This window comes from Lichenostomus cassidix, chromosome 19 (assembly GCF_008360975.1).
Source record: "Lichenostomus cassidix isolate B80296 chromosome 19, HeHo_3.0, whole genome shotgun sequence".
Lineage (NCBI taxonomy): Eukaryota > Metazoa > Chordata > Aves > Passeriformes > Meliphagidae > Lichenostomus > Lichenostomus cassidix.
Genome location: NC_139499.1, coordinates 2,582,212 through 2,605,630, shown reverse-complemented (window position 1 = coordinate 2,605,630; position 23,419 = coordinate 2,582,212). Strand labels below are relative to the sequence as shown.

The 23,419-nt window shown below is 51.6% G+C and overlaps 1 protein-coding gene across 2 annotated transcripts in view; it reads right to left on the bottom strand.

Annotated features, from left to right (window-relative positions):
• The window catches only part of MTMR4 (myotubularin related protein 4), a 56,690-nt gene that overhangs the window by 27,847 nt on the left and 5,424 nt on the right, over positions 1-23,419 (bottom strand). The window contains exon 2 of one of the 2 annotated variants that reach the window (XM_085078685.1): positions 8,681-8,754. In XM_085078685.1, coding sequence (XP_084934811.1) covers positions 8,681-8,683 — 3 coding nt within the window. In that variant the 5' untranslated portion in view covers positions 8,684-8,754. Of the gene's footprint in view, positions 1-570; positions 800-8,680; positions 8,755-23,419 lie in introns of those variants that run through there. The other variant, XM_085078684.1, reaches the window with a different exon arrangement.

The following is a 23,419-nucleotide window of genomic DNA, read 5'->3' as shown; positions in this document are numbered from 1 at the left end:
TGCCACAGCCCCATCCCGGGTACCGGCAGGGTGGGGATCAGCGCCCTGCTCTCTTCACAAGCCTCCTGAAGCCCTCCAAGCCCATTTGGCCAGGAGTGTCCTGGGGGGTGAAGGGGTGGAAGGGTGGGTCTGCAGGAAGGGGCATCAGAGCACGAAAACTCCTCTCCCTGAAGGTATAAAAGGCGCCGAGCGCAGGACGCCCTCCCAGCACAGCAGCACCGGAGGGGCTCTGCACACCCCGCAGCCAGGGCGGGAGCGCGGAGCTCCCCGGGGCTCGCACGGTAATTTTCCAGCTCCAGGCAAGCAGCGGAGCGTGCTGGGCCCAGCACAGTGACCAAGGCCTGCCCGAGTTCAGCCCGCGGCGCCGGGCACTGCTGTGCCCTTGGGCCCGGCAGGGCAGCAGGGACGGGCCACGGTGTCCTCCGGCGGCATGCGAGACAGGAGAAGGGGATCCCCCTTCCCCCGGGCACATCCAGAGGATGCTTCCACCCGCATGCCATCTGCAGAGCGCAGCTGGCTTACGGCCCCGCTTCCATGGAGGAGAGAAGGGGAAGAAAAAGCAGCACTTACAAAGCAGTTGAGCATGGAGCAGGAGACGCGGCCTGGCAGACTCATGTTCATTTCCCGAGGCGGCGGCAGGGCCGGGCAGGCACAAGCAGCATCTCCTCCCTCCGGCTGCGAGCTGCGGCCGCGGGCTCGGCACTGCGGCAGCGTCCCCGCTCCGCCGGGAAGGGCAGGAGCATCCCGGCCGCCGGCGGCCCGAGCAGGTGCCGCCGCCGCCGCCGCCGCTGACAATGGAGGGAGGGCGGGCGGAGGACGGGCAGACTCCTCCTCCCTCCCAGCGCCGCCGAGCGCGGCTCTGCCATCTGAGCGTCTCCGTGACGGACGAGACAGAAAATGGAGCGGGCGGCGGGAGCGCGGGGCCGCGGCTCCTCGCTCGGCCGGGAGCGGCATTCCCGGCCCGTGGCGCTGCTGCCGCCGCACCTGCCTCGTGCCACGCCGATGGCGGCAGCGGGAGCGCCGGGGACAATAGGGCAAGGCGGCTTCGTGCCGCGGCATCGAGCCCTCTGCCCCGAGCCCTCCATCCCGGCATCGAGCCCTCTGCTCCGAGCCCTCCATCCCAGCACCGAGCCCTCTGCTCCGAGCCCTTCATCCCAGCACCGAGCCCTCTGCTCCGAGCCCTTCACCCCAGCACCGAGCCCTCTGCTCTGAGCCATTCACCCCAGCACCGAGCACTCTGCTCTGAGCCATTCACCCCAGCAGGTTGTTGGTTGGGTTGTTGGTTGGTTGGTTGTGGTTTGGGTCCGAGACCTCCACCCCGGCACGGGGTCTTCTACCACCAGCCCATTGACCCTCCACCCCAGCACTGGGCCCTCTGCTCCAAGACGTGTGCCCCTGCTCCATGCCCTCTGCTCCGAGCCCTTTGCCCCAGGAGCCCTCTGAGGCAGCACTGACTGCTCTGCCCCCAGCCCTCCACTCGATGCCAAGCCCTTGCCCCGGTGCTGAGACCGCAGCTGTGCTCCCCAAGGCTCAGCCAGGACCTTCTGCTGCACCCCTGAGTCTGCTATCCCCCCACCGTCCTCTGTGCCTGGCCTGGGAGAGGAGGACAAAGGGGCTGCCCTGCTGCTTCTCACCACTCAACACTCCCAAGATTTTAAGTGCTCCTTCCCAGGAGCTCCATGTGTGCAGGGTTGGATGTCCCTGGCTCCCACCAGCACCTGTGTGTCAGAGCCTGGGCCCTGGTGTGGACAAGGCTCCTCTTGCTGACTGCTTGGACACTTAGCTCCCACGGGAAATTTCTCCAGCTCCTGTTGGCAATACTCACAGACACAGGGTAAGGCCATGGGTGCAGGAAATGCTGTGGTTGAGCACCCATCTCCCCACTGCAGCCCCCCACGAGCTCACATTTACTACCTGTTGTTCATCAAACCCAGGAACAAACAGCTCCCCCGTCACAGACCTTCCAAGAAACCACACGAGCAGCTTCCTGGGCAAGACATCTCCATTTCTACCATCAGCTGCTGCTCTGCCTCCACCATGGAGCCAGAGGGAGAATTTCTTTGTTAAAATGAAAAATTAAAACCCGGCCCTTCATCAGTCCTCAAAGGGGACACCATTTTGCTCAAATCACATCAGCTTTTTGCTCCCAAAACACAAATCTAAACAGAGCACAGCCTGTAGCCATTGAGTTCCTCTTAGATGTGGCTGTCCCAAAGATAGCACAGACAGCTCTCCCCAGCAATACCAATGGGATCTCAAAGGGTTTTTCTCGAGTCAGATAAAAGACTTGGGCATTTCTCTGCAAAATTGGTCAGGGTTATATTATTCAGAGGTGCCTCAGCTAAAGGGACAGCTTTGTGAGACCCAAATGTGCTGCCCACTGTCACTGCAGGGCAAAATGCAGTTCCCTGAGCTCCCTTGCTGAGAAAACAATCCCACAGGCTCTCATAGTTACGCCAGCTTCGCCACTTAGGATAAAAGACTTAGAAGAACACACAGCCACACCTGGAGATAAGCCATGAAAGCCCATTTTAGCTCTGCTCTGTCCCACTCCATCATTTACGTGGGGCACAGTGGGTGAACATCAGGCATTACCCATCCTTGGGGCACCTGACTCCAGCTGGCACCCACAAACCAAAACACAAGGAGAACAGAGGGTTATGGACACAGAGGGTTACAGATAAGGACAGAGGGTTATGGATGAGGTTACAGATTTGTCTTGGCCAAAAGTGAGTGGCAGGAGGGGTGCCCTGGTCCCTGCAGGTTCCTCTCTGGAGGGAATGCTGAGAAACCAGAACAGCTAAAGCTGGAAGGAACCTTTTATATTAGTGAGAAAGTGTGGCTATAAATACTGTAAAGCCAATATTTATTCTTTTCCCTGACATGTATCAGGGGAAGGGCAACACAACACTTCTGGGGAACAGCTGAAGTCTAGGAGTCTCCTGGATAGTGTGAGCACACATTGCTGTTAAGTGCACACAGCACAAGACCAGAGTTTATAACACACAAAACCACAGACAGGGCAGGTAAGAGGTTTACTCCAACTCACAGCAAGGTTTTTAGGGCCAAGGCTCAGTTCAGGTTCTGGCACAGGGACTGTTTGCAGAAGGACCTTTGTAAGCCCCCTAAGCTGCAGCTGTGCAGAGTTAAAGGGCTGCTCGTCAGATCAGTACTTTGAATTTCCAACCTAAGCTGACCTGAACATCCATAAATAGAACTTCTGCTTTTACTGAAATATTTTTGCACTTTTAGTATCAGAGAAAAACTCACACACGACTTAGAAACTTCTGCCCAAGCACTGAGCCTGGTGCAGAGCAGAAACCTTGCTCTGAAGTTCAGTGGCTTCACAGAGTTTCAAGAGGAACTTGATTCAGACTTTGCTTTCGCTTCCTTCAAGAGCTCCCAAAATACTTGCCCTCCTTTCCCTCCAGTGACCCAGGCAAGGGCAAGAGTGGTGCTGGGCAGTCCAGCATGGGACTGCAGAGTGCTCCAGCCTCCTTAGCTGCCTTAGCCAGAGGGATTTCCTGAATGCCACCTCAGAAGCTGGGCTCTGTTCCACTATCACAAACCACTGAGGAAGACTATGAGAAGGTTATTTCACAGAATTGGGCTCCTCTGAGTGTTCTGCCTGTATGTGTTCATGCAGGCAGAGAGAGAAATCTCCCAACCGCAACAATCCAAAAGGTTTCCCAGTTCTGAGGAAGAGGAGCTGAATGTAACATGTGCAGCATGTTCTTAGGGGCAGCTGGCAGTGATTAGCTCTTTTTCCCTCCCACTAGCACTGCCCACTGTTCCTGTGCTGCTCCTCCCACCCCTCCAGACATCCCTGCATCCACGCTGCAGGTAAACAGCTTGCAGCCTCTCCTGAAGGTCCCAAAACGGATTTGGAGGCTTAGAGATAACACAGTGCTCAGCAAAGACAGGACTGGCACTCAAGGGGCCATCCTGCAGCCTCCAAAGGAGATGATATTCCCTGTGGAGACATGCCTGCATACACCAGCAGCCCAGCGTGCAGGACAGGATTCACAGGGAGTATCTGGTCACACTTGCCCAAGGAATTTGCACTGGGAGCACGGGACAGGCACCAGGATGCTGAAATCTCTCTTGTGGTCTGGAGCCAGTCAGCATCCTGAAAAAAATCATTTTGCCAGTGGCTGGCTTTCTGCACGTTTGGGAAAGGGTGGCTCAGCGAGCAGCTAATTCCCATCTGGCCAGGTCCCTTCCAACCCAAACCATTTCTGATTCTAAGAGGAAAACTGGTCCCATTCACTGCAGGGAGCTGCCAGCACACCTGACTCAGCCTTCCACAGCCTTCCCAACCCTGACATAGCTTTATCCTCTATTTCTTTTTGGCACCACAAATAAAATTACTCTCTCCTTAGGCAGAAGGCACCACACTCCTCCCTTCTATGGATTAAGGGTGGTATTTTCATTACCCCAGCATGGGGCATCACCCCACAGAGAGAGGAGAGGGAAGGCAAGAGCTGGCAGAGATCCGAAAGCGCAGCCCTGTCCCTGGTAGCACATCCAGTGCACAGACTGCCCTGAGCCGCCTCCAGCTGGAGAAAACCGACAGAAAAATTGGCAGGAGGAGGTGACTGCCCTGGGAAGGGAATTCCAGGACATGAGAAGCAAGTCAGCGGGAGCCACGGCAGCTCTGCCTGACAGCCAGGGGCTCCAGCAGCAGAGGGGCCATCAGGATACCCTAGATCATCCCAGGTCGGAATATTTCTTTTCAGTGAAGATCAAGCTAGGAACTGGTTATCTAGATCTTCTTTCCCAGGTAAGGAGGGGGAGGGAGAGACTTCTATAATTTATCTCATTCTAAAAGTTAAAATTCATTCTCTTTCTGCCTGGCAGATGCCTACATTGGGTGAGATGAGCTGCACTCAGACACGTATTTCTCTCTCTCTTACCATAAACTGATGCTGGGACTGACGAACTGTGGCCAAAGGCACTTCTTGTTCTGCCTCCCCTACTTCTGTTGCACAAAGGGCATCTTTGTTTCAGGTCTCCCTACAAAAACTGTTCATTTCCTCAAAGCCTAGGGAGGTTTGTGGGTGAACTGAAAGGCTGCTGAGGCTGAGGTGGAAATGAACCCCTAAACTTGTGCAAAGAGAAGTTACTGTGTTATACCCCTTAAACCAGGACTGGGACATTAAGTATCATCTTTTAATCTGGATGGGATGATAGAAGAGCTTACAGATCTAGACAGCAATAGATAGTAACACTAAATAGTAATATTGTATTTGGTATTTATTCAGAAGGTTTCCCAGAGGTGAGCACAGACCAGAATATGCAGCAAGAAACCTTTGAGGAGAGGGAGAAAAGGAGACAAATCACAGGCTGTCAACTCTGTGCACCAACAAGGAGGGACAAGGGGTGGCTGCAAATCCCCACCTAGGATAAATCATGGGTCCCTCTACAGGGTAAGAACCACATGCCTACAGTGCCAGTATCCCAGCAGAGAGGAGGGAATGCTGCCCTGGGAGCTGAGCAGTGACCTGGCAGCCCAGCACCTGCACAACCCACCTACCAGCTTCGTTTTAAGTAATGTATTAAGGTACCAAGTGCTTGTTAGTACCAAGTACTCCATTAGCCAGAGTTAAGGATTAAACCAGCACTAGTGCTGTCTTCAAGGTCATTCCCATCAGCAGCTAGTTTTGGGGAAAAATGGGAAGAGTGGTGCAATCCGAGCTGTTCACACTTGACCAAGCATCTGGAGCAGCAGAAAGGGGAGAGCAGCTGGTGAGGCACATCTGGGGTGCTGCTGAGTAAGGGCAAAGCTCTTGGGCCTGCCCTTGCTAGCCGGAGGGCACTGGTACTGTGGCCTCAGCCTGCAGTGAGCACAGGGAATTAAGGAAGCACTCAGCATGCCTGCAGGGAACAGGGTTTCCAGCCAGCCCAGAAGCACCCCTTAACCAGCAACCCACCTCCAGCCCTTCCTGTGTTTAATTCGGGAGTCACAGCCCTCTGGAGAGGTCACAGAAGGACTAAAGGAGACTGTCAGGAGTTTCCATCAGCTCTCTGCCTTCAGCTGCTGACAGAAGTTCAGGTAAGGAGGTGGAGGTAAGTGCTTATTTCTACAGCTTGCAATTACAAGTTGCTTTCCCTCCCTTGCCATGGGAGACAAAAAGCCCATAGTCTCTTCCCAAAATAGTGGGTGAGATGGGGGGGCTTTTGTTGGTTGCTTTCTTTTTTCCAAAATGAATAAATAATTTTTTTAAAAATCCCAGGAATATTTTAGTAAAATATAAAAAAAACCTTTTCAGAAGGTCCTTTGAAACAGTAAAGTCATCTTTGGGTACTCATAAGGAGCAGGAAAGCCTCTTGTGTAGCAGAAACCAAACAATGATTACATCTAGGAGTGGGCAGGGCCAGGCCAGGGTAAGATCTGTCCAGACACACAAAAGGAATACAGGGAAAAGAAAAGCTTGCATGTTTTAGAAAATCCAAAATTCCAGTCTGTGCACTCAAAAAAAAGAAGAAAAACCAGGTCCAGGGAGGAGTTATGAGAACGAAAGGTGGTTTCACTACAGAGAATTTAAAAGACTAGAGCTCTTTAGATCTCTAAGGGGAATGTGTGGAGATCTACAAAATCCTGAAGGGCAGGAAATGCTCACAGGCAGCAGCACACTTTATTGTTATTCCAAATACAAGAACCAGCCAAAACAACACAGGGCAGGTTCCAAAACAAAGCAAGAGGTGCTCAGCAGCACAGCTCTGACACAACTGCAAATCTTCACCTGGTTTTCAAAAACTTGATGAATTCATGGGAGAAAAACCTACCAAGGGATCATAAAACATCAGTCAGTTGTTTCTGGATTACCAAATCCCTGAGGAGGTCCTGCCACATGAGGGCACACACCTGAGCCATGCTCCCCTGCAGCATTCACTGCTGGCCCTGTCACTCGGGTGTCTGACCAGCCTGCCCTTCTCCATGCTTCCTGGAAGAATTTTGGATGCATTTTCCATGTGTTTATTCCCTTTTTTCTCATTCGTATCTGGATACATCTGCATCCCTCTCACCTCAATCCCACCCAGAGAAGCTCTTGGGTTTTACACCTCCAATGTGACACCAGGGCAGCTCCAAGCTGAGGTGTGAGATCCTTTATCAGGTTATGACAGGTGAGGACTTTCATCTCCCCACCCCAGAGCACGTTGCTCACCCTGCAGTGTGGGGATCAGCTCTGCCAGCAGGAAGCACAGGAGATCTTGAGGCAGCACAAGGACAGGGACTACAGCAAAAATGCTGTGTGTGGAACTACTCAAGCTGAGAGTACATTTCCTTTCCTATTCCAGTTGTTAACAAAACACATTGGGGACAATCCCTCAGGAGACGTCACCATTTCCTCGAGCGCTCTGCCAGATTTTCATATTTTCTTTTTTTTCTAACATGTTTAACCTAAATTTTCATGTCCTCTATCTGAATTTCCAGCCCTTTGTCTGTCTCTGCTGTTCTCCTCAGCACTCCTTCCCCCACAAGAACACGAAGCTGGTGCTGATCCTTGTCACTGCAGCAAGTTCAGGCTCTGCCCACCCACAGCCCACATGCAGATCACCCCTCTTCAAACTGCTCCCCTCAGGACACTCTCACTGTATCTTTCAACATTCCCAGTTTCCAGCTTTTTTCCTCCCAGCAGATCCCTTGTATTTTGGGTTATTTCTTGCTGGAGGCATTAGAGGCCCTTTATCCAAGTTGATCAGCAATCTGGCTGCTTTGGCTGTGGTTCAGATTCTTTTCTACCACATTTTTCTGTGACTAATTCTTGTGAAATTTCTGCTCCTTTGGTGGCACCAGGGCTGTTATTAACATGGTGTGAAATCCTTCACTGAGAGGTGACAGAGGAACACAATGAGAAACCCCAGCAGTAAGTTTTAAAGAAAAAATAAATCAGTAAGCCACAAAAACTGGATGACTATGTCAGTAGTCCAGGGAGACAGAAGTGGGTTCCAATCTTACTTACTCTTTTTCCCAATATATTCCAACAAGAAGTTTAGGGGTAAATGTATCCCATTAGCAGCATCTTGATGACAGTGATAAATCCTCTGTATTATATTATTATATATAATACACAATACTGTTGCATTCTTCTTGCTCATTCTTGTATTTCTTCTCCTGCATTTAGCAGCAGTACAAGGTTTGGACACACAAAGAACAAGACCACCCACAGAGGACAGAGGCAGACTAGAATCATGGAATCATTAGGGTTGGAAAAGCTCCCTAAGATCACTGAGTCAAACCATCCCCACAGCACTGCCAAGGCCACCACTGACCCATGTCCCCAAGTGCCACGTCCACACATCTGTTAAACCCCTTCAGAGATAGGGACTCTAACACTGCACTGCACAGCAGTGCCAGGGCTGGACAGCCCTTTTAGTGAAGAAATTTTCCTCAATATCCAACCTAAACCTCCCTGGCACAGCTTGAGGCCATTTTACTCATGCTCTGCCTTGTTCCCTGGGGCAGAACCCAATCCTCCTGGCTGTCCCCTCCTGTCAGGAGTTGTGCAGAGCCACAAAGTCCCCCTGAGCCTCCTTTGCTCCAGGCTGAGCTCCTTTCCCAGCTCCCTCAGCTGCTTCTGGAGCTCCAGCCCCTTCCCAGCTCCACTCCCTTTTCTGGACACCCTCCAGCCCCTCAATGTCCATCGTGGAGAGAGGAAATAGCACATGAACTCACCATCCTCAGACACCGTCCAAACCCTCCTGGTTCAATCACAGCTCAGTCTCTTCTTGTTCCTCCACGAGTCTCAGCTGCAGCAAAGAGGAGACAACCCAGAGCAGAAGTTTAGCTTACAGGAATTTAGTTTAGAAGTTTAATTTACAGGAATGGTACTCAAGTGTGAACATAAAGGGGGAAAAAAGTCAAGACTCCTGAGGCCAGTGCCCTGTCTGTACATATCCCTGCCAATCTCTGTTTTGTGCCCTTTCCAGGAGCTGCTGGAAATCAGATTCAGCATCACAGGGAGACACCAGATCCTTTTGGTCACTCACTAACACAGCACCCAGGACTTGTCACATCAGCACACAGCAGCCTGTGCCCCACAGAACCCACACCTTGGGGGAGCACAGGAGGGAGCTGAAGGAAGACAGACTTGGTTATTTGTTTCAAGGACCTGGGAAGATCCTTCACAGGGAACTTGAGTGCTTGGAGAAAAATCACTGTAGTCATGGGAGAAAAACACCTCTAAAATCCAATCTGGTCCCGCCTGGGAGGTGGGGCAGGATGCAAACACTCCAAGTGCCATGAAAAACCAGCAGCTCCTTCTGCCAGCTCAAGGGAGGTGACAAGGAGGCATTTGTAGGAAGGGAAAAGCCAAGCAGCAAGGCTTGAGCAAGGTCCTGCTCCAAGAAGATCTTTTCCAACAGCACCAGATGGTCCCACAGGTGATTCTGGGAGCTCCATGAAGGAGAAGACCCTTCCTCAAGGTTTTCAAGTGTCTCAAATACAGGATGAATTGATCACCAACATCTCTCTCATCTGCCCACATTCTGCCTCTGCTCTGCTCCTCCAGCCCCACACCAGGGATGGAATTATCCACAATTAAACATTGGGACCAGGGATGGGCTGAGCCATGGGCACTCCTGTCCTGGTACCACTCATTGCCCCATCCTTAGAAGTGTCCAAGGCCAGGCTGGACAGGGCTTGGAGCACCCTGGGACAGTGGAAGGTGTCCCTGCCCATGGCAGGGGGTGGCACTGGATGAGCTTTAAGGTCCCTTCCCACCCAAACCATTCAGGGATTCTGTGAAGCAGCACAGAATCTACACACGTGTGTCCCAATGTTTTTTAAATACACCAGTGTTTTTAAGCAGGGATCTTCAGTATTTGGGTGTAGCTTGAAGATGGCTCAGAGCTCACCAACCAAACCTGATTTCTGCCAATCCCCTGTGGCATGTCACAGCTCTGGGAATGCTCAAGGTCTCCTGTAAGTTTTACCACCATTAATTTTAACCTTTCTCCTCCTCAAATGAAATACAAAGGCCAACAAATATGTAATTGGAGATTGTCTAAACATCTCACACAACACACCCCAGCTGGGAATCCCCCTACTTCCGCCACTCAGGAATTGTGTCGGCTACAGAAGAGCTCTGAATACCTGCCCAAGGCTCTCCTTTGCTCTGGGATTTCCTTCCCAGCCCAGAATTAAGTCAGGTTTGACACCCACACATCAGAAGGCCAAGCTGAATGCCAGCACTGAGGAGTCATTGTTGAGATGTGATTCCCACCGTGAGGCAGCTGCTCCTGCTGTGCCCAGGTTGGACTCACTATCCTTGACCTTTCAGTTCATCTCTCACATCCTGCCATGCACTCGACAGGAAAGGACAGGAGAAAGGCATGGGAACTCAGAAAGGACTCTAGACTTGTGCAATATAGCTCTATATTTAATTATTATCTTTATGGGGCCATGGAGATGCTCCGAGGGCTGGAGCCCCTCTGCTCTGGAGCCAGGCTGGGAGAGCTGGGGGTGTTCACATGGAGAGGAGAAGCTCCAGAGAGACCCCAGAGCTCCTGCCAGTGCCTAAAGGGGCTCCAGGAGAGCTGGAGAGGGACTGGGGACAAGGGATGGAGGGACAGGACACATGGAATGGCTTCCCACTGCCAGAGGGCAGGGATGGATGGGATATTGGGAAGGAATTCCTCCCTGTGAGGGTGGGCAGGCCCTGGCACAGGGTGCCCAGAGAAGCTGTGGCTGCCCCTGGATCCCTGGCAGTGTCCGAGGCCAGGCTGGACAGGGCTTAGTGCAGCCTGGGACAGTGGAAGTTGTCCCTGCCATGGCAGGGGCTGGAATGGGATGAGCTTTAAGGTCCTTTCCAACCCACACTATTCTGTCACATTACATTAAATTTAAAAGCATATCACCAAGTTCCAGGAAACTACGAAGCCCCACCTCACCCCGGAAATCAAATTTCCTGTGAAAACAGAAAAAGCTAAATACTGCACTATCACCCTTCAAACCCAGATCAGTCTGGCTCTTTAGAACTATAAAAGCCTTTTTCCCACTTAGCAAACGATCTCACATATCAGAGTTCACAGAGGAAAGAGCCTCCAGCAGGAGCCACCACGCCACCAGGAGAGTCACTGCCAACCAGTGACTTAAAAGTGATGTGAGAAGCACAATTAGCAAGGGAAGAAATATGTTAAATATGCTTTTTTAACTAAATCTGAAGGTATTTGAATTATTGACAACACTGAACAACAGGAGTACTGTTCCTGCAGTGTGCTTTGTACCGATTTATCCAATCACTGCTAATGGCCACTTTAGCAGTTTTAGAAGTTTCTCAGTTCCTTCCTTGTAGAAGTCAGTAATGACCAGAAACTGAAACTCTGTGGCTGCTCATGAGTGAGGAGGTTCCTCCTCGCTCCCATCCCCCAGCTCCTCTGGAAAGCCAGTTGCCCAAGAGGAAGGCAGTCCATGGCAGTAGGACTCCCCAGCCCCATGAGCTCAGCCTGCTGGAATGCTGCTGCTGCTGCTGCATCCCCAGGGCTTCCTCCTCCTGTGGGAGCAGGGGCAAAGCTGAAGGGGCTCCTGAGGATTTATGGGGTGGGAAAAAGCCAGGAGATACCACAAAAAGCCAAGTGCTGCTCGTACCTCGGAGGACCTCCAGCCCTACCCAAATGACATCTGGCCCAGGCTACCAGGCAGTCTCACTCAAGAACTTGTGCATTTCCATTCTCCTGTGCTGGCATCCCAAATGCATCCCCCTGTTTCAGGGCTGCCCATGGCCCTCCTCCTTTCAAAGGCTGTCATGTCCCACAGGCTCCTGGCTCTGCTTCCAGCCACAGAGTCTCCAACCCTTGGGAAGGAGGTGGCAGCTGCCCACTGCACCCAGCACTGCTGTCCAGCACCTCTCTGGGCTGGACCCACCACCTCTCCTGTGAAGCCAGGTTTGGCAGCTGCTCAAGGAGCTGCTTCCCATGCAAGAGGTTGAATTACCCCAAAATCCAGGTCAGAAGCTCTCCTTAAAGTATTGGTCATAGGGGATGAGCTGGGGTTGGCCACCTGCTATGCCAAGGTGGAGGCTGATGTTATGGAATTAAATGAAGAAGGGAACAGGGACTGAGAAAGTCAAGACAAAAAGGATGGAACTGGAAAGAAGATAAAAGAACAGTGGCCTTTCACACACAGATGGAATTAGTGAATCACAAAATGCTTTGGGTTGGAAGGGACCTTAAAGCTCATCTCGTTCCAGCCCCTGCCATGGGCAGGACCAGGTTGCTCCAACCTCGTCCAACCTGGCCTCAAGCACTTCCAGGGATGGGGCAGCCACAGCTTCTCTGGGCAACCTGTGCTGGGGCCCCACCACCCTCAAAGAGAAGAATTTCTTCCCAATATATCTAATCTAAATTTCCTCTCTCAGTTTGAACCCATTCCCCCTTGTGCTGTTACTGGTTTCTGGGTGCCAGTGCACACTGACAGCTCATGTTGAGATTTTCACCCCCAAGTCACCCCAAAGCCCAGAGCCTCAGGCTGTTCTACTGCTGTGAAGTCAGTGTGGGGCCAGCAGCCACTTGCCCTTCCCACCTCTCACTGGAGGGAGGCACAGGACGGTGCTGGTGCTGCTGGTGAGGTGATGCCACCTGACACACCTGGGCTGGGGCAAGTGCAGAAAATAACTCACTTCTCTTGAGCATTTTTATAGCTTGTAACCTCCCCTGAAACTCTCCGTCTGGGAGCCAAACCCTCAGATAATAAAGCCGTGTCAGAGTTGAGAACACTTGTAAAACCCTTCATTTGCTCTCCCGGAGCCTTCTGCTCATGTGACTCACACCACACTTCCTTATGCAACCACATTACTGCCTCCGGAGATCTTTGCCCCTCCTGGTGAGAAACAGAGCAGCAGGGACTGGAGCAGAGTCTGGAAACCTCTGTCCCCATTCCCTGCAGATGGTGGAAGAGGCTGCTGGAAGAACCTGGCCAGGCCAAAGCTCTGCCTGCATCCTCCAGGACGCTCAGCTCGGCCCTGGCCACACTGTCACACACACCAGGAAAGGACTGTTCCTTTTCCAAACTGCTCTGGACTGCAACACCCAGGTCCCCTCTCAGCTGCAGTCCAAGCCAGGGTGTGACAAGAACTACATGTGCTGGAAATCCCAGCTCTCCACACCAACAACTGGGCTGTCAAAACCCAGGAGAATCACTTCCTGTGCCTCCCCAGCTCTCAAGGAGATGCCACGAAAGCACAGTGCTGTGGATTTACAGGAACCTCAGAGAAAAGCACAGTGGGATAAATGACGGTGAGCTGGGCATAGGGAACACAGAAAAACGAGGAATGGTGAGCTGGGTGTAGGGAATATGAAATAATGAGGAACAGCACCAGCTCCCTGCCATCACCTGCCAGCACACCACAGAGCACAGACCCTGTGGGAAGGAGGGAGGATGCCCATCGGGCCACATGCACACATGGAGCTTTGGAAAGCTGGGAAAGGGAGCAAGAGCTTCCCGGCTGCAGGGGTGTTATGGGTGCCCCAGGCGAGGTGGGTGGCCCCTGGCAGCTCCTTGCTCCCCACTAGGAGACTCAATTTTAATTGCCCATAAAACTCCAGCAATTGTTTGCAGTTGGAGCGGAGCTCTCTGCGCTCAGCGACTGCCCCAGGCAGAGATTTTTGCTTTAATTTCAGCTAAAATCATAGAATTGGTCCTGGTGCACTTAAAGGGGAAGAACAAGTCCAATATTAAACGGGGGATGTTAGAAGGGAAAAAAACAGGAAACCTATTAGCCTTATTGTGATCCCAAATGAAACAGAAACAGCCATCTCAAGCCTCCCGACTAATTAGAGGCTAAAAATATAATTGTCAGACCCCACAGTTACATGCAAAGCAGATTGTATGGGCCGGTCTTTGTTATTTTAAACAAAATTACAGCTCCGAGGGCTGTTTCTAATGAAGGCCACGACCAGCTGCTCTTCAACAACAAAACTCTTTTACTGCTGAATAACTATTAAAAAGAAAAGATCAGGCTACCAGAGCCCAGGAATGTCACAGCAACACCAGATGATGGTGACAAGTTGCCAAAGTATTCAGATTGCTCTGCAGCATAAAGGGATCATAATTTATGGTCTAACCAGGGGGAAGGGCTGAGTTCCAGGATGCAGAATTACCCACGGATGAAGGGCTGCTGGAAATGCAGCTTAGTGGATCTCACAGGCACCTCCACACGAGCTGCTCAACAGGGATAGGCAAAAAGGCTACTGCAAAAATATGGAATGGCAGTCATGGCAAAGGGGACAGACTAAAATATCCTGAAAGTATTTTCCTTCATATTTAAGAGCAATCATGACGTCTTTGAAGGCTCCACTTGCATTCCAAGTGGGAACATCTAGGTTTCAATGGTGGGATTGTTCCCAAGAGCTCAGAGCAGGACACATAAATCAGCTCTCTGCAGGACTGCAGAGTGCAAGGACAGCTGCCACAGCCAGGAATGCTCCTGACTGCACAGCACCATCCTACTGGAGAAAAACCCTCAAAACCACACCCAGATGTGCCCGGTCCCAGGGCAAGCACATACAGCTGTAGAGGGAGGATGTGGGAGCTGGCCAGGATCAGCCACAGAGGGACACAGGGAACACAGGGACAGATTATCCAGGCCTGTGACTGACAGCTAGGCACAGGGAGAGAAGGACAGAATTTGCCTGTGCCAGCTGCAAAGGAGGGCAGGGGATGTGTGTGAGGATAAGGTTACACAGAGCAACAGGACAGAAACCAGAGCCCTGCTGGGACAGCAAATCCCCAAGGAAGTGCTGAAGGAGCAGCAGAGCAAAGGTGAGAATGGGCAGAGCGAGTTCAGGATTTCAGGAGCACAATTGCCATAGAGTCAAACCTCCCCAAGGGGGGGGAGCACAATAGAAATTTTGCCAAGCTCAAGGTTTTTGCAGCAACAGTTCCAGGCTGAGAAGATGAGGGACTTCACTCTGAATGGGCTTTGTCCAAGGGACTTATGGAAATAGGGGAAAAAAATTAGGCACAGGAGGTGAGTAGGAACAGAGGTGAGCTTCGCTTTTAACAGGGGAGAAACTATACAGCATGGGGAAGGATTCAGAGGCACGTGAGAAACTGAGCAAGGGGGGAAGAGGAATAGTGCAACAGGGAGGAACACACAGCACAGGGGCAGAGATGAGAGGACAAACCAGAGAACTTGTGGCTGGTGCAGGGAAAGGAGCAGAGTGCCAGGAGGAATGCAGAGAGGCAGGAGGGATGCTGACACTGTATTTTGTCCTTTCCCCTCTAAAGAAACAAGTGGAAAAGAATGGGGAAAGAAGGCTGGAAAAGTCAGAGGTGTGCCTGAAGCAGCCACAGGCTTAATGCCCAATAAAGCAAAGCTCTGGTTTAGTAAAGCCCAGAGCACCTCTGCCACAAATCCTGAGCCTGCATGGTTGTGGGCAGAGCTGCACCCCAGAGCTACCACGGATGCACCACTGCCAAAAGAGAGAATGAACAGGAGTTTTGGAAAATAAAATATGTGAGAGGAGAGAGGGGCTGGAGATGACAGAGCTTGGGAAGAGCAATGCAGACCCTGGGGCAGAGATGCTGGTGGGAACAGGAGTCACTGTGCTGAGCCAGGGTGACAGGAGCAGCACTGGGGTACAGGCAGTTTTGGGGTTCAAACTGCTGAACAGTGGAGAAATGAGGACTGCTGAGAGTGGAAGAAACAGTGGAAGCCATGGAAGGAAGGATGCAGGAATGTAGAAGAGGGTGTGGAGAGAGCTGGAGGGGAAAACAGGCAAACAAGACTAGAGCTTGGGGGAGGAAAATACCACCAGAATTCAAAAAATGCTGAACTTGATAGGCTGGACCAGGGATGCACCTGGAGCCAAGACCTGCCAGCCACCTCCGTGTCAGGCTCAGGGGACAGCTTAGCCTGGGGACACTGTCAGAGCAGCCTAATGACAACTTGTTTTGCAGAAAACTGAAGAAACAGGGGAGGGGGAGATCCTTACAGTTCATCCAAGCTGCAGGACCATGTCCCCAGCAGCATTTTATCTGTCCCATCCTTTCCTCTGCCACATCTCGCTCAGCCAGGAGGCAGGAGAGATGGATACACAGAGGAGCCAGAAAACAGTTTATACCATGTGCAAGAGAGAACAAGATGATCTTTAAGGTCCCTTCCAAGCCAGGCATTCTGTGATTCTCTGAGCTGGGGATGCACAGGCAGATTCTGACAGACAGCAGCTGGAGGGTCCCGCAGTGTCACCCAGATGCCATCAAGGTGTATGGAATAATGAGGGAAGAGAACAGAGCCCAGCGCTTTGCCAGACCCCTAACAAGCACTGCTATCCATCTCTGCAATGATTTTAAGCATAATTAATTTCAGCAGCCTGCCTGCCGGCCTGCTGACTCTGCTCTTTACATTAATGACAGTGAAATCGGAGTTTCAAGGGGAAGGCAGTGACGGTGAAGGAAGCAGAGCCACGACCAGGAGTTTCCCAGCTCATCTCCCTTCTCCTCCCAAGGCTGTGGCTCTGCCGGTGCTGCAGCCCCAGGGCTGGGGCAGCCGGTGGCACCAGGTGGCAGCAGCACACCGGGGACTGTCCCCTGCCAGGTCGGCCTCTGCCTCCTCCTTCATCTTCCGAAGGAGCTGGCAGGACCAGGGACAGGAGCAGAGCCTGGCAGAGGCGCTGCCATCACCGCAGTGATTCATTCCCCACCGCAGGCAGCCCGAGGTGACACAGAGCAGGACAGACCCGTCGCTCATTTCCACGAGGACACACGGACCGAGAGAGCCTCGCTGCCCCCGTGCCATCCCCACCCTCCAGGCCTTGCAGCAGAGCTGGCAGAGAAGGAATTCAAAGCCAGGGCTCCCAGCTCAACTCCATAACCATCCGACTGACAGACAGGAAGCATAGCTTTAGCAAACATTTCCCAAGTTCCCTGTAACTCCAGCCCGTTGTTCTCCAGCTTTGTTTGCTTTCCTTTAAAAAAGCAGTTGGGACACTTCAAGTCACAATTAAGCCTTTATTCAAGTACAAACAATTGCCTGGTCCCGACCCAAAGCAGTGCAGATGTACCCATCCCAGCTGCAATCCAGGCTCCTGCCTGCTCCTGGGGGTCCTGCAGCTCCGGAGGAAGGGATGTGTGGGTGCTGAGCTCCCTCTCACACTGCCCTGGCATGCCTCTCTCCACACCATGCACTGACTTCAACTCAATCTCAGGAAGGAAGCTGCAACAGCATCCAGGAAATGTTGCCTGCATTGCTGAGGTCACATCCCAAGTCTCCAGGCTGGAGCAGTGCTGTCTAAACTGGTCTCTGTGCAAACACTCAGTTCTCGCTATGCACCAGGAGAATTCACCTTTAACTCCCATCAACTTGGGGAGTCTCTGACAGCCACAGTTTTCTCTGAAAGGCACGCTTTGTGACTGCAGAAAAAACCTGAGGTATGTGACCCAAATGCACCAGAAGGCTCTGAAATCCAAAAATTACGTCCTATAGTGTGCCACTTCCCTCTCCACCCCACTACAGCTTTTCCCAGCCAAGCTCAGGGCTCTCTGGAGCACTCAGCTGCAATACCCTGGCACTCAGCATGTGGGTATTTTAAAATAATTTCAACCAAACAGCAGCAACACAACTTCAGCTGTGTTGTTATTACAAATATAACTATTATTCTTTTTACACAGGTGCATAAACATACCCATGTGGTATTACTTAAGGAGTCCTAAGATTTCTAAAGCATGTTCCTGCAGCCAGAGGACAGGACAGATGGGGGAACTATAGCCCTTTGAAAAGAGCAGGCAACTTTTGTCAACTAAAATAGTACCTGCCTGCAAGGACCTGGAATCTCCCCTGGGACAGGCAGTCAATAGAAACAGTGTCTGAAAGCAGAAAGCATTGCTGTTATTCCAGGTGATCACATGCCCTGTAACACTGCTGGGGTTCACAGCCCTGTGACAGCAACCCTTCCAGCTCTGGCTGAGGCTCCTCAGCTCTGGAACCACTGCTGGCTGGAGTCAGACCCCAGGCCAGAACCCAAGTGCCACCATTCACCACAGACAAAATTTCTAGCAGAGCCTGTTTTCTCCAAGGCTAGTGTTCTTCCATGGCAATAAAATGAAGCATCTTTTAGTAACCCATATAAACACATACGTGAAAAAGCTGCCACCAACCAAAACCACCAGCACGTTTGAGAGGACAAGGAAACATCAGGATTTATTCTCTTGACTCACCCAAACCAAGCCCAGTTTCCCTAGCAGGCTCCTCACAAGCAATGAGGAGGATCCTGTGCCAGGCCCTGCAGCACTGACCCTTGAAACGTGGCTGGGAACACACGGCTCTGCTGAACACTCCTCCCCGCTCTTGGGGGAAAGCCAGTTCCTCTCCAAAACTTGCAATAATTGTGCCATCATCACGTTAAGTTCCCAGTTCCTCCTTTCACAGGAAGATCCTCTAAAACAGAGTGACACACATCTGCTCAGGGTTTTCACCATCAAGCTGCAGAAGACCGCAAGAGGAGATGAAAACCCTTGAGAGAGTTGTTATTTATAAGTTAAGAGCTCGCTTTTGATTGCATGTCCAACCTGACCATGGTCAGAGCTGTTGGCTCCCATGGAAACCCCAGGTTTGCAGGCACTGTCTCCTGATGGTTTGTTATGTCAACAGCCTGGACATCCTCCTTCCCAAGGAGCCCTCTCAGGGCTTCATCTTGCCACTGCTGCTCTTCACAACCAGGCAATGAACTCAGAAACTTGCTCTTCATGAGGCTTTTCTGGAAGTGGTAACCCTCCTAAAACCAAGCAATACCTCACCTGGTGTTTAACAATTCCCCTTTCCTACCCCAAGCCCCCAGAATTTACGAAGGTTAAATCAGAGCCTTTGGTCTTTAATTTCCAGGTATCTGGAGCCTTCAAAATGGTTTGCACTTCAGCAATGGAAAATCCCACGAAGGGACTGCCTTGCACACTGACCTGCTTTCATTAATAACCTCACCTCAAAGGATGTGGGCAGGTCAGCAAGTTCAGCTGAGCTTAAGAGCTGCCATCCCTGCTCTCCAGCACAAGCTTAGCCGCTTCTAAAAACAGCGCTGGCCATGCTGGCCACTCCAGAGGCACTCTTAGAAAGGGAAATCCCCAGCCAATCGATACAAGGGAAGAGAAGGCAATTTGATATATATAGCAAGTCCCCAGCTTATCTAGCAGCAAGAGCTGCTCAAATTCACACACGCTGTCCCTTCCCTGCTGGCAGCTTGCAGCAGGATGGGGGATGAAGGCAGCCACATGCCGAGCTCGGTACTGAGAGGAGCTGGAGGATTTGTTCTCATCTGCTGCAATTCACACAGGGAACAGAGCCTAGGATTTCTTCCCCTTAATAACTGACTGTAATAAAACTCATTAGGGATCGAATTCCTGCCTCTAAAAGGTTTAGGAGAAGGCTGCAATGCATCAGACTTACTCTATCTAACACAAAGACAAATCTCAGGAAGCAATGGGATTTTTATCGTCTTTGCCTAAACACGAGGCAGTTCCCTTCCTCCCAACAGTGCATCACTGACATGCACAGATGGAACCCCACAGTCACCAGAAGCAGTGGCAGCTCTCAGCAATTCCAGCTGAATCCAGGTTTCCCCCAGCACTGTGTATTCACTCCAGCCCACACTCTGCCACACAGGCCAGCACCCTGGGCTCCAACCCCACAGCTCAGGAAGAACAGGCAGAATGGAAAGCTGGAGTTGCAGCACTCAGACATCCCATTTCCAGCTTCTATTGCTCCAGTATCGACCCTTTGCTGTGGGATTTTGGGAGGTTGGAGGAAGCAGGAGCACAGCACAAGAGCACTGGGATCCCACCTGCTGGGCTGCTGCTCCCCAGGGAATTCCAACAGAGAAGCCAGATTCTCATTCCAGCTTCAGTTTTGAGTGCTTCGTCATCAGTAAAACATGTTGAAAATGTGACTTCCTCAGCCACGAGACCTATTGAACCTTTTCACAGAAGTCTAAGGAACTTCCTCTTTTATTTCAATAAAAGACAAGCTCACAGGAAGAACAGTTCCTCTCATACTTCTGGGAATTCCTCTAGTAAAAACACCTATTGAAGAAGGAAGATGCAGTGGAACAATGAGAAGGGGAGGTGGGGGATTCACTTCTCACTAAGTCTGTGGTTTATTATAAAATAAAACTATGAATCCACTTTACAGCACAGGGGCCACTTTTACTTCCTCTTTTGCCTCATTTAGCAATGGCAATGAAAGCTCTGCAGTTTCCTAATGAGGCAGATCTGCACAGAACCTCTGCATTCAAGAATTTCACATTAAAAAATAATCTCAGTTTGCTCTCCTTGCTGAACAAAACAGGCTCTGTCTAGGATCATCTTATCCAGCATCCAAAGGTGTTTGGCTACAGGCTTTCCTTTGGAAATGCAGACATGAGGCAGCAGAGAGGGATCCATCTGCTCACTGGCATACTGGCAAGGGTGGCACTCCCTGGAGAGTCCCTACAGATTAACTTTCCAATTCCAGCAAGAGGAAAGAGCAAAGAACAGGGTGAGGAAGACATGATCTCGTGCCAGGCCAAGGAAGTGCAAAGGACAGCAGGGAGGGGTATGAGCTGCTCGCTGGCAAATCCCAGCCCTGGCATCCACTGCCCATGGATCTGCATCCAGTCTGTGCTGGCTGCCTGCCTGTAACGTGGTAACGTGGCATTCCCTCGGGCTGCTGCCTGTAACACGTCTCCAGGCTGCCCTATAACGAGCACAGTACCTTGGATGCTGGGAGCTACCAGCTCTCTAAGGAACAGGCAGCGGTGTGAGTCAGCCACAGGCACCAGAAAGGACGTGACCAATTCGTCAGGCCAAAGCAGCCCCATTCATTCAGTTCTTCTGAGCATGTATTATCTCAAAGTCCTGCAGAGGTTTCCCTGCAGGCCCTGCTCTTCCCTATGTCTGTCAAATCATAGCCTGAGGCAGCTCCACTAATTCCCTGCACCAAGACTCATCCCTCACCTTCAGCAAGCAACAAAGCTCCTCTCCAGCACGGTTCTTCAAGCTCCCAGCAAGCTGCGGGACACAAACAAGCCACCTGCTCCTTCCAGGGAGATAACCCCCAGAATCACCACATCACACAGCAACAGCCAACATCCCTGTGGAATGTTGGGATTCAAAGATGAACTGTGCCAGGTCACCCCTCAGAAAGACACTGCTCCCAGACTCCCCGCGGTGTTCTCACCAGGCACGGCAGACGCCCACTGCAAGGATCCCAAGTGCCAGAGGAGCAGGAGTGGAGCTGTCACAGAGCAAAGCTGCTGCAGCAACAGCTTTGCTGAAGGGACCGTTTCCCCTGCGGGCAGGAGCTGTTGGGATGGTGCAATCCAGCAGAGCTGCAGGAAATATCTGGGACTTGCTGCTGGGACCCTTTGGGGATTTCTGCACCCACCTCCAGTGCCTGGGAGTCTCCCACCACGGGCCTTTCCCTCACGGCAGCACTTCTAAAGAAAAGATCCTCTATTCTTGCCATTATATGCCCTTTAGGAGCGACAATGATGCACCACAGGTTCAAAATCCCCCAGAAAACAGGGACTTCACAGCACAAAGAAGCAGTTCTCCTTGGAAATCAAGGGACTTTCTCTTCCCATAGGCAGCTATATTCAAACACAAAACCTCTGGCAATAACAGACATTCAGAGGCCAATGCAGTGTTACCTGCCTGAGTTAAGAGGCAGCAAGGCCCTGAGCAGGGCAGCAGTGTGGGAGCTGGAGCAGGAACAGGAAGGATATGGTTATCCCGGGGATGCTAAAACTCCCTCAATGTGGTAACAAAATTACTTTACAAAGGCACTGTACCCTGTGAGCTGTAGCATTAACCAAGGCTGGCAGTGTCAGAGCTGGCATCAGTACCAAAATTCCCAATCAGCTGGTTATCAATTAACTCAGCTAGGCTACAGCTTCTTTGGGAAGAGCCTGACCTCAGCTCCTATCCCTCTCTCTGGACATGATGTTATTTCCTCTTTCTGCAGAGGGGAAAAGGGCAGCAGACAGAGCCCCTGGCCCTTTGTGGAAACCAGGCCTAGAGATGTTTCCTTGTTGCAAGATGAGCATTCTCATTGCCCAGACTCCTTCTCCCTGTATCCACATCCCCTGGCTGGGTTTGCACACACATCCATGGCCTCTGGATATCACCTGATTGTCAGAGGAGGTGTGTAAACATAGGGAGCTTTCCTTTCCTAGAGAAGTTACCTTTTGTAAAGGGGTGGATATGAAAAGTATGAGCCAGGAGCTCCTGATAGAGAAATACTGAGCACTAGCACTTTGCAGGAGCAGCAGATCTCTCCTCTGCAGCAGGCAGGTGATGAAGAGCCCTGTGCAGGCGAGAGGGACATTTGCAGAGGACTGAGAAGAAGCAGGCACATTGTTTAGGAGCACAAAGGATCCAAATACACAGAAGGAAATGCTGATACCCCATAAAGAGGAGCCAGAGTTAATCCCTCTGCAGGGCTCCCAGCCATCCCACTGTCCATTGGGATTGGAGGGAAATGGCTGCCCTGGAGCACAGCAGACAGAGACATCACACCAGAAGCCAGCAGCAGTTCCCCAAGTCACAAGGGCCAGAGCTTTTAAAAAATAAAGCAGCACTGAACTACAGCATCAGAGGAAATAAATCCCACATACAGAGGATGTAAAAGCCTCAGGCTATGACAAACCCTGGAGAAGCACTGGAGAGGGAATGTGTGGCTGACAAGGGTCCAGACCTACCCAAGGGTACAGAAAAGTTTACAAGAGGACACAAACCATGAACTGTACTTCTGCACAGCCAGAGTACTTTAACTCCCGAGGTCACTAGGATTGTACAGCAGACACAGCATCCTCAGTGGTACATAAAGGGGCTTGAAAAAATCTTCAGTGTTTCCAGAGGAGCTCACCAACTCCCACTTTGCTGTGTTTGTTCCCACCAAACCCCCAAACACCTCACAGCTGTTCTTCCCCCATCCAAACACAGCCTCTGTCCTGGCAAACACAGGCTGCTCCGTCCTCCCTTCAACTTCCGCCTCCCTGGGCCTCGTGCCTGAAGAGACTCATTTCCACTGCCCCAAGCCTGACCTCCAGGGCAGCACAGGCTTTTTTGGCCTGTGCCCAGATGCCATGGGCTTGCTCCAAAGTTTTCAGTAAGAACAGAACATTTTAGCCTTTGGGAAGTTCAGTCTGCTGTTTGGGAAGGAAGGCAGAAGTGCCTCTAGCATGGGGGCAGCTGCAGCCCTGACCTGGGGGAGGCAGCAAGGGGGTGCAGTCTGGCTGGAAAGCAGAAGTGAGTACAAGGCCAAACGGTGCTGACTGGGGTGAGAAGCAACAACTCTGGGGCTCCTCACATCCTCCTAGAGCTCCTCCCGATCACCCCAAGTCATGAGGAGCCTGCTGGGTGATGAAGCTGCCAGGTGTGCTGGCAGCCAAGCTGGGCTGCAGGAAGCACAGGCGTGACCCAGGCTCCGGGCTGGCAGCCAGCTGC